This window comes from Schistocerca americana, chromosome X (genome assembly GCF_021461395.2).
Source record: "Schistocerca americana isolate TAMUIC-IGC-003095 chromosome X, iqSchAmer2.1, whole genome shotgun sequence".
Classification (NCBI taxonomy): domain Eukaryota; kingdom Metazoa; phylum Arthropoda; class Insecta; order Orthoptera; family Acrididae; genus Schistocerca; species Schistocerca americana.
In genome coordinates, this window is record NC_060130.1 from 432,899,809 (window position 1) to 432,912,020 (window position 12,212).

The window sequence follows — 12,212 nt, forward strand, 5'->3', positions numbered from 1 at the left end:
TGAAATAAACACAGGTTCTCAGCCATCCCTATACAAAATAATACACCATACTGAAGTTAGATTATGTAATAAGATATACAACAGCACATAGTACACAGCTATCAGTTTCATCTTCTACCATACAGATCAATCAGTTCCCTCTTCTATCACATCAATAATGTAATACTGAAACATTTAGATAACATGTGCCTAAATGACTGAAGAAGCCCATATTTGCTGCATACTGTTAAATCATCCACAGAGAAGTGGAGTGATCAGTAAATTCAACATATTAATAGAAGGATGTGCAGTTCACCAAAACAAAGACATAACCTACTGATATGCACATCCCAAAGTCCAGACTGCTTAGATACTCAACACTGCTCTTCAGCATCTCACTAGTCAGTGTTATGCACAGGTATTCATGTACAGTACAGTGCTATTTTCTTGCTCCACTTAATGATGTTTACCATATGATATGGGACTAATCAGTTTAGTGATATAGTTGGTGGTTTGAAGTGAGGTAATGACCATATTCTGTCAGTAAATTTTAAAATGTATGCTCCATTGTTCAAAATCACAAGCTAATTTGAATGTTAAGTGCTGAATGAGCAGAAGAAATTCTGCTGGAGATACTACAATAGACTGGAGATTTTCATCAGTGAACTAAAAATATTTGTGTATGAACATCAATACACTAAATATTATATATCCAATTGAGCAATTAAGTGAACAGGCCTGCAGACTTGTATTAATCATTATACACAGTATTTTGATATGTATATCCAGTGCTCTTCATGGCCACTGTGGTATCTGTCAGTAGCTTTAGAGGAAAAAGTAACCTAAACAGCACATTCTTTTATCAGAAATTTTTTAAGCTATTATTTCCTTACATTATTATACCCATGCTTTGAAGGATTTTTATCTTTTGTTTTACACTTATTTTATCTATCACTATTGTATTAGTTAGCTCATAATTTCCTCTCCACCTTTGTGAATTCATTCAGCTTATTATTTGCTCCAGATTTTACATACTTAAATTTTCTGTTTTCAGTGTATTATTTTTAAGAATTCAACTATGGTTAACATCTAATTATTACCTTAAATATCCTTAAATTGTTTTGAGGAGTTGACAGTAAATTGTGAATTGCTTTCTTCATTCGTGTGTAATTCCTGAGGGGGGAAAAAGCAACAGTGTTAAGTAATTTTTCTTTATTCTAAGGAAATTTGTATTACATGCTGCACATAAATTGAGCTTCTGATGCATTACTTATCAGCTGAATTAATTTCAGAAGAAAGCAAGAAACGATGAGAATATCGACAAATAAGAATTTTGTATTGGCCATGGTTATTGAAAATTCACTTAACATTATACAAGTAGAATTTCTGTATGATAACTTTTCATCATAAAACAATAAGGTGTTTACAAGATAACATAGAACATATGTGAAACCCTTGCAAATGGATTGTACTAAAGTCATTTATTACATTCTTTTGGAAGGGGAGCACATGATTTTAAGTATTTTAAAGTCATCCATGGCTGAATGATGGTGGTCTGACTGGAAGGATGAAAGAAATTAATTTTACACTGCTTTATTGTAACAGGTAAATGTTTTGGTGGATTTGAATGATTATTCAGCATTCATTTATCTTCGAATATTGGCTTCATTTCTATTCAAAGATCGAAAGAACATTTGAATGTTTCCTGCTGATTGTTTACAAACAACTGAGTAATTTATGCTGATGCACCAGCTCAGCAAGTAAGAGTGGGGTAGAGAACCAGTGACAACTTTATCAAAGGCACCACCCCACCACTTGTCAGAGTAATTGAGAGAATTCAAAGAAAAGAATGGGCAGTTGAATAAGAAATTGAGTGCAGTCCTTGTGATGTTGTCATTGTGTCACAGAAAATCACATTTCACTATGGTCCTAGAAGCAGCTCAGACACTGAAATATTTTAGAGACATTCAACATGCAATTGTCATCATGTCATGGAGGGTAGGTCATCAAATATTTTGTAGCTCATATTTTTATTTGTTAATAAAACATACAAGATTATCACTACATTATAGCAGAATGTGTCAGTGGGGAGAACTTTCAATATTAATTGGTAAGAAGTGTTGCACTCTGACTAAATTACCAAGAGAGGATATTGATAGCATTCAACTAAAGTTAATATCCCTTCCTCCCAAGCACTCTTCCTTAAATCAGGGCATGACTAGTCATGTCAAAAAGATGAATGTACAATGAATAGTAATTATTCTCCTAAAAACTTGATTAGTTTCAATGTCTGTTTACTTTGATGAAGTCCTGTTTACTCTACAGTTTTGGGAAAAGAAAAGATGTCCCATTTATTCAGGGTTAGTTTGTTAATAATCTGCATAAAATTTAGAAAAAACAGAAACCTCACCTCTTTATTTGCCTTGAGAATCACATAGATGTTTAATTGGAATGCAGTAAATTCATTTGAGGGGCCAAAATGCTAATCAATATTTCCTTCAACAAAAGGAAAGTACTCCACTAAAATGGCAAAGGACTGGAATACAAAGCATGCCATAGTAGACAAACTCTTCTGCAATGTAATATGACAAAATTGACTAAATCATGTTTCTTTAAAAGATTGTGTGTTACATCAGAATAGAAACTTTTTGACAAATTTCACTTTTAAAATCTTCTTGAACTATCAGCTAAATAATAGTGTGGCCTTGAAGCAACCTTCTAATAAGTTTCCAAGCCATCATCTTCAGGTGAGGCGCTCTATTTCTGTAACATGTGATCTTCTTTGGATTATGGACCACTCCCCTCATCTCTGACAAGGTTAGCTATACATTCAGAAGAGTGTCCAGTTAGTGGTGAAGACTGATGGTGGTGGATATAGGTGTTGAGGCATGATGTTATATGTCCATTCAACCTGATGCTGCATCACACTCAGTCAATAACAGTCTACATGAATTTTTAGTACTGCAGGATCCCATGCTAAACTTATTTCGAAACTGTTGTCCAGTTTGAGAAGGTCAAGATTTATACATTTTTCTGGTAACTGTTGTAACAATTTTCTACCAGTTGTCATCTGACTGTCAATACAACTGCACTGCCTTTCCTGGAGCTGTGACAGCTATGTGTAGGACTGTTCTGTGTGGAAGTTTTAGTCTCCAACATTTTGGCTTTTTTGATGTCTCTGCAGATCTTCATTATTACCTGTTTGACAGCTTTTGAGGGGACCTACTGAGACTTGCTTCCAACAGCTGATGATTTCCATTTTGGCAGTGTTCTTGGAATTGGGAAAAATTTTTAATCTTTGGAATATGCAAATGTTATCACTGCATTCAGCTCCATCTCCACTAAGTTGATGATGGTCTACATGTTGTGAATATTGACATTCTAGAAGCAAGTCTCTTTTAGTCAAATGAACTTGTTGGACTGCTATGCAGTAGCTTTCTACTAGCACAGTTTTCTTGTGCAAAGGTGTTTCCATCCATCCCCTCTCATGGGAAGGTTCATGAGAGGGAGAAGGTGAAAAGAGTTCGTGCATTATTCTCAATATCTGTCTTGGCAAAAGGATGTGTTTCTTCACAAAGGTCAAACAACTGGAGTACTAAAGAATATGTTTTGTCATTATTTTGTCAACAGGAGAGATGCACTAAATAAAGATGCATGCTCTCTAGAAGAATGTCACTGAGGAAATCCACAGCAGTCAGCCACGTAACAATTTTCTAGAAGAATCATTTTGACAGCTTCCTTACTTGTCATCATCTGGTGAAATGACATGTTCCTGTAGGAAGTAATCTCTAATAGACAGTGAATGATGCAGCTTCTGGTCAGCTTTGATGTCACAGCTTTAATCATGCAGATTCTATTAGAATACTCCTCAATCTGCTTCAATGTCACTGCAGCAAGCACACAGTTAAACGGTACTGACACTCTATCCCTGTCTTTTACTTCCATTTTGATGCTAAGTTCATTGAATAAATTGATGGAGTGAGTATGGCATCTCCTCCAGCTCCAGAAGCTACAAATTTACATATGGACCACTCTGAAGAAATAGCTCTGGAAACTATATGCCTATGAGTATGTGGATGATACTTTTGCTGTTAAGCCATATGGTGAAAAATGCCAGATGCAATTGTTGTACATCTCATCTGCTTACATATGAACATCACATTTAGCATGTGGATGAAAAACAGTTGAACTACCATTCCCAGACATTCTTATGAAGATGAATTCAGATACTACCCTCGAGATTCCATATACTAAAAGAAAACACACCTGATCTGTATCTCTTTCTAGTAGTAGCCTCCATACAGTGCATATATTAATGTACTCATCACCATAGGACATAGAGTCCAAGCCATATGTAAGAGCTACAGCACTCACAGGGAATGTACAGGAACAGCTGTTCCAATGTGCTTGTACAATTTATTCTTCAGATGAACAGATAGAAGAAGAAACTGGTGGAAGAAGACATCAGATATCTGACCTTTCTATTATATGTATGGTATGCATTGCCAAGAGTGTCATGATGTTGGAGAAATAATACATAAATAATTATATTTCACACAATACACAAAATTAAGAATAAGTAGTGTCCATCAAGAGACCTGGTGTTACAGATGCATGGAATTTATGACTGGGGCTGATAATAAATATTCCACATGCAATGCTATGTCTGTGTGGAGCACCAGCATGTCTTATCCTAAGTCATATCCTAAGTCAGACAAACAAGTTTACAGAACTTTCAGTGAAAGCCGTATGTTTGAACAGAAAAGGTACTGTGTTACACTAACAGGTTATGTGATTGACAGTAGTTATTTCAACAGCCACTGATATGGAAAATACATAATCAATCTGTGTAACTGCTATGACATCTGGTGGGTCCATGGCACTATGATGTATGAGCAGGCCACCTGGGTCAGTAAAAGATTAGCTACAGTCTACTTTACACTACTTCAGTGTCTGCCTACACCAACATTATATATTGATCTCCAACTACCTTATGCGATCACAATGATTTTCACTCTGTGGTGGAGTGCCCACTATATGAAACTGTCCAGCAGATCACAACTGTGTGTCAGACTGAGACTTGAATTCAGGACCTTTGCCTTTTGTGAGCAAGTGTTCAACCAACTGAGCTTCCAAAGCACAACTCAGGGCCCTCCCTCACAGCTTTGCTTCCACTAGTTCCAAATCTCCTACCTTCCAAACTTCACAGAGGTTCTCCTGTGAAACTTACAGGACTAACACTTTTGGAATAAAGGATAATGTGGAGACATGGCTTAGACACAGCCTGAGGGCAGTTTTCGGAATGAAATTTTGTTCTGCAGTGAAGTGTGTGCTGATATGAAACTTCCATGCAGATTAAAACTGTGTGCTGAGCCAAGACTCAATCTTGGGACCTTTGCCTTTCATAGGCAAGTGCTCGACCAACTGAGCTACCCAAGCATGACTCACGACCTGCTCTCACAGCTTCACCACTACTAGTTCTTCATCTCCTTTCTTACAGAAGTTCTAGTCCCATAAGTTTCATGGGAGAACTTCTGTGAAGTTTGGAAGTTAGGAGATGAGGATCTGGCAGAAGTAATTACTCAGAGTTATTTAGCTTAATGCAACACATGCCATAATAGTTTGCTTTCTGTTAGGTTATGCTGCAGTATACTGGTGGATAACACTTATCATCTTCAAATAGTGTATGACAGCTGTGTTTTTATAGTGTAAGAAGGCCATATGAACTCATCCACAGTGGGTTTGAATGTGTTTCTTTTAGGATAAATGTACTACCTCTTTTACCATTATGGAACTCCACATGAAGTGGAAGAAATAATATCTTCATTTGTTTGCTTGTAGTAGACATTCCTCTGCTGAAGTATGTAACTAGAGTCATATGGCAGGTACTGATATATGTTTGGTATTGTTCTGTTTATATCAAACTGACTGCTCTCACTTCACTTACAAAAGATTGACTGGAATCCAATACATGTGGAAAATGTATCCTGTTTCCTAATGAGATTTTGTCATTAATTGAGGCTGTATCCCCCCCCCCCTTTCTTGTAGCTGGGTATGACTTGTGGTTTCTTCCAACTACTGAGCACAGGGTTTTGAGCAGGGGATCTATAGTACCTTCTGGATAAAATGAGGGCTAACTCTGTGATAAATCTTCTATAGAATCTGACAGATATTCCATTGGACCCTGGAGCTGGTTTAATTTGAACAATTTAAGCCATTTCTCAGTGCCACTGACACTAATATCTATTTCATTCATGCAGTGGTGCAAGAATTACATAAGGCAATATTTCTCAATTTTTCCTTTGTAAAGGAATGTTCAAATATAAAGTTAAGCATCTCTGTTTTGCTTTGCTGCCCTCAATTTTGAATTCGTAACAAAATAAGTAAGTGACATTGCATAAATATGTCAAAATAAAATATTGTTATCATCATTATCACTTATGCACAACTGAAGATTTCATCAAAAATATGTGTCCATAGTCCACACAATCAAGTACACATTATCATTATAAATTATGGATAATAGCCAAGAGAAAAACTATAATTTCTGTTAATGTTTTATAATTCCCTGTAGAAAATGTACGCCTCAGATAATTTTACTTCTTTGAGTAATGAAGGAAAAAACTGTATTTTTCATTCTTAAGAAGACAAGGATGAAAGTATAGAACTCTACAAAGTAATAACATAATAAACTGCTCTTTTAAGAAAACCACTTACCCTGAGAACAGATCATAAGGGCAGTATCTGCTTTGACATCTGACACTGTTTTCCATTACCTGGAATTACAAAGAAAAATGTTATATGTAAATCAATTGAACAAATAAACCGATCACCAACAGCACATAAGCTTAGAATTAAAAAATCATACCTAAAAAACAAAAAACAAAAAATCCACAATGATTTATATTGCGTTATTAGGTACAAAGCCTTGTATGTCAGCTATTAGTAATCCAACGACAGGTATGCTGCATTATAGTAAGAAAAAAAAAGAAAACAAGTATATTGCTAGGCAACCATGTTACATGAGAAAAACAATACGTAACTTTTCTGAAATATGAGGTTTTCATTATAAGCTGACAATAAATAGAAAAAGTTAATTCTTATGTACTGAAACGTTTCAGTAGGGTTAGAATTGTATATAGTTTACACACAAAACTCATCATTAGGTTAGGAACAAGCAATCTATGAGTAATCATACAAAAAAATCAAAGCATTTATGACTGTCGTAAGAGCAACGGGTTTTCCAAATCTTTTCATAAATTAATTATCTGAAGCCTAAAGGCAAAGCAACAAGATTCTTTATATTAATAAAGAACTATTTGTCATAACGTGATAGTTTTATGATCTGAAACATTGTCTTTACACCAAGAAAAAGTTTGAATTTGCTTGATCAACTGACTGATAGTGAAAGAGCAGCTTGCTATAGGTTTTTTCTTGTGCTCAACCAAATATGAAACCGCTGAGTTTCTGTAAAACCTCACAGAAATGATGTACTCAATTATTTTGAGTAGCACAAGAAGTGAATAGAGATGTATGTGGATAAGTGGCTCCTACATTGCACATGACAGCTAATAAATGAGCATATTTAATGAGTACATAAATTTTAGAGCAATCTGTTGACAGTTCAAACATCATTACTATTTACACTGAAGCAACAAAAGTCATAGGATATCGATATGCACATATAGGTTGGGGCCAGAAACACAGGGCATTCCATTTTAGAAATCTTTAGGAAATTCAATATTCCAAGATCCACAGAGTCAAGTGTGTGTAAGGATATCAAATTTCAGGCATTACCTCTCACCATGAATAATGCAGTAATTGAAAGCCTTTACTTAATGGCAGCGAAAACTGACATTTGTGCAGTGTTGTCTGTGTTAACATACATGCAATACTGCATGAAATAACCACAGAAATCAATGTGGGGTGTATGATGAACGTATCCGTTAGGACAGAATGGTGAAATTTGGCATTAGTGGGCTATGGCAGCAGACAATCAACATGGGTTTTTCTGCTACCAACTTGACATCACCTGAAGCATCTCTCCCGGGCTCGTGACTACACTGGTTGGACCTGAGATGACTGGAAAACCATGGTCTGGTCAGAGGAGTCACAATTTCAGTTGGTAAGAGCTCATGGTTGGGATCAAGTGTGGTGCAGGCCCCACAAAACCATGGACCCAAGTTGTCAACAAAGCATTGTGTGAACTAGTGGTGGCTCCATAATGTTGTGGGCTGTATTTACATGATCCAAATGAACTGCTCATTGACTGGAAATGTTTGGCTACCTAGAAACCATTTGCACCCATTCATGAAATTCAAATTCCCAAACAAGGACAGAATTTTTTATGGTTGACAATTCCCCATGTCACCAGATCACAATCTTTTACAATTGGTTTAAAGAACATTCTGGAATTTGAGCAAATGTTATGATCATCCAGACTGCCCGACATGATTCCCATTGAACATTTATGTGACATAATTGAGACATCAATTTACGCACAAAATCCTGCACTGGCAACAATTTTGCAATTATAAAGATCTGTAGAGGCAGCATGGCTCAGCATTCCTGCAGGAAACTTCCAACAACTTTTTGAGTCAAGGTCACATTAAGTTGCTGCGCTATGCCAGGTGAAAGGAGGTCCAACATGATATTAGGAAGTATCCCATGCCTTTTGCCACACCAATGTATGTTGTTAGAAATATGACAAAATGAGTGAAATATAAAGTCTACTAATTTCATGCTCAGCAATCAGACCTGTTATTACAATTAACACAAATATTACATATAAAGATTTACCGGAATATAAAATGCCTACTGGAAAGGTAAAATTGTGGAACCTACATGAAGCTATTTTTAACAGTTGTAACAAGAGTCTGTGTAATACAGTTGTGTTTAAAAATCACTTCAACAGTCTGTGGTGACTTTAAATTATAAGACTGAAAACAGGGTGCCTTGGCTGCAGTTGAAGTCCAAGATGTCAGAAATCTCTTTCTGACTTAAACAAAAGACAAATAACAATTAACAACAACACTAATGAATTGAGTTCACAAAGAAGTGGAAGCAAAACACTGGAAAAACTGTGTGTAGGTGATGTAGATATTTTGTGGGGATTACACTGCAGCATATCACCCATGTTAACTGTTTAAGTCAAAAAGTTAAGTGCAACTGGTAAAGAGGAAAGTTAAAAAGAGAACAGATAAACAATCACTGTAAATGACATTTTTTCATTAAATGTTTCTTAATCAGCAAAATAGCATATTGTGCAATAAAATGAAATGAGTTAGCACTTTTGAGATTATATTTAGCTAACAGAAAACAATTGGTGATTGTAAATCCAAGCAAAAAACCTCAATTTCTGAATGTAAGTTATGACGTTACACAAGTTTCTGTGCTGGGACCTTTTCCGTTTGTTATATGTTAAATGACTTGGCAAATCTTCTACCATGTAAAGCAGTAATGAATGCAGATGACGCCACTTTCATCACATCTCCTACAGAAGAAAAGACCATGATACAGATGCATGTGTTCTTGATGAAAGAGCCAACTCAATAGTTCACGTAAGATTTAAGCTAAATGAGAATAAAACAGAACACATACTTTTCTCCCTCAGGACTCCTGATACTGACCTGCACAATCTCAAGGAAAAGACACTTAAAGTGCTAGGCATCCATCTTGACAGTAAGTTAAACTGGAATATCCAGATGGAAAAAGTTTGCAATAAGTTATCTGGTGTAGTGTATCTGATAAGAAAATTAAAAAGCTGTGTCAATCAAAATCACCTTCTGATGGCCTATTATTCATTTTTCCATACACACTTGAGCTATGGGCTAACAAAGAAAACTTCTTGTAAAAAAATAATTCACCAGTTACAAAATGCTTATTGTTCCCAGTTTGTACATACTTGTTTATGCCAAAGAGAATGCACATACACACTACAACACAAAAAAAGATGCATCACAAATGTGTTTTCTGAATGGGATGAAAATCAGTAGATGTGAAGTATATATACTGACAAACAAATGATTACAATTTCAGAAAAAGTAGGATGGTTTATTCAAGAGAAAGAGCTTCACAAACTGAGCAAGTCAATAATGCGTTGGCCCACCTCTGGCTCTTATGCATGCAGTTATTTGGTTTGGTACTAATTGACACAGTTGTTGGCTGTCCTTGTGAGAGATAGTGTGCCAAATTCTGTCCAGTTGTTGCATTACATGATCAAAATCCCAAGCTGGTTGGAGACTCTGCCCATAATGCCTCAAATGTTCTGAATTTGGAAGAGATCTGGCGATCTTGTTGGCTAGGGTAGGATTTGGAAAGCACGAAGATAAACAGTAGAAACTCTTGCCATGTGGGTGTGGGCATTATCTTGCTAAAATGTATGCCCAGATTGGCTTGCCATGAAGGGCAACAAAATGGGGCATTGAATATTGTAGACATACCGCTGTGCTGTAAGATAACATAGAGATCCTGCTATGAAAAGAAATGACACTGCGGGCTATTTCTCCTGGTTGTTGGGCCATTTTGTAGGTGACAGTCGGGTTGGTATTCTACTGCTGTCCACTTTGGTCCAGACAAGTCTTTGACCTGGAATCTCATTGGTTGGAGTAGAATTGTCTTCAGTGATGAGGCTCACATTGAACTTAGACCCAATGACCAGCAAAGACGTGTCTGGAGACATTCTGGATGGTGGTGGGAAACCAATCTGATAGTTGCCCACCATATGGCCTGACAACCAATAGTGATGGTATGGGGTGTCATTTCATCTCATAGCAGGACCCCTTTTGTTGTCATCCATGGTACCTTTATAGTACAGCAGTACAATGACAATATTCTATGCCCCTTTTTGTTACCCTTAATGGGCTTACATTTCATCAAAATAATGCCTGTCCACACATGGCATGAGTTTCTTCTTGTTTTCAGAGCATTATGGGCAGGGCCCTCCAACCAGCTCAGAATTTTGACAATCTACTGCACCAGTTGGAGAATTTCGTACAGTACCCCTCAGGCAAACATCCAACAGCTCCTTGAATGCCAAGCTGAATAACTGCTTGCATATGAGCCAGAGATGGACCAATGCATTATTGATTTGCTTAGTTTGTGAAGTTCTTTCTCTTGAATATACCATCCAATTTTTCTGTAATTTTGTCACTTGTTTGTCTAACATTGATCACTTGTTTGTTTGTACATATGCATTACATCTACCAATTTCCATCCTATTTGGATAATTCTTTTGTCATGCATAATTTTTTTGCATGATAGTGTATATAGAACTAGGCCTTACTTACAGAACCATGGACAGAAACCTAATAAATGTCCTCTGAAATAGGCTATCCAAGACTAATAGTAATAAAATAATTTTGCACACATTGGTATGCTGTTTCTGAAGTGTAAAGGAACTGCTGCACAATAATTTTAAAATGGTTATCAAATCATGGCTAAAAAGAAAGACTTTCTATAATGGTGAGGAATTTATAGATAACAGTATAAATGATTTAATAATTTAATTAGAATATGAAGTAATTGTTGTACATTATAATCTGTGTAATATGAAAGTGTAAATTGATGTTTACATAAATTTAATATGTAAATTTCTGTATTATGTTTTAAAATTATATTCTGTAAAGAAATAACCTCTACCAGACAATGTATCATGTAGTGGCAATGTTGTCTTCAGACAAATAAAATGTTTTGATTTGATAATGTTTGTTCTATTTTTGTACTAACTTCTTCAAAGGTTAGGTTTGTAAAAATAATTTTGTCTGGAGTATTTGATTTAACTTATTCCTTTTGATGTATTTATTGTGAATTTTTGTGTTCATTCAATTATATGTGAACCATTTGCTGTTAAGTTCTGGTTTTATTGTATTATGTGATGTCCATTTCTTTCTTAATTTATGATGGATCGACTATTTTTGTTAATAATATTATAAGACAAAGTGTTTTGTGCAATATATCATTATAATATAAGATGAAATACAGTAACTATAAAGTAACATACCTTGAGATACTGATTGGCACAGTATTTACACTTAGGCAAGTATCTGTCATCTGGATGCAGCCAACCCTGTTTTGGTTTCAGCTCAACACAGAAGACTGGCAGTGGATTCTGTTTCTTGTAAACAATTTCAGGTGGTAGTTTTGTGTAGTCATTAAACATCATTACAAAATTGGAACTAATACTTTTGTTTTGACGATGCACTGGAACAAGAAAATCTACATTCACAAAATTG

The 12,212-nt window shown here is 35.7% G+C and overlaps 1 protein-coding gene across 1 annotated transcript in view; it reads right to left on the bottom strand.

Moving 5' to 3' along the window:
• The window catches only part of LOC124555486 (inositol-pentakisphosphate 2-kinase-like), a 98,887-nt gene that overhangs the window by 10,076 nt on the left and 76,599 nt on the right, over positions 1-12,212 (bottom strand). The window contains exons 4-6 of the mRNA XM_047129409.1: positions 11,981-12,180; positions 6,697-6,755; positions 1,080-1,152 (exon numbers count right to left, since the gene is read on the bottom strand). Of these exons, the coding sequence (XP_046985365.1) occupies positions 1,080-1,152; positions 6,697-6,755; positions 11,981-12,180 (332 nt within the window). The remainder of the gene's footprint in view (positions 1-1,079; positions 1,153-6,696; positions 6,756-11,980; positions 12,181-12,212) is intronic.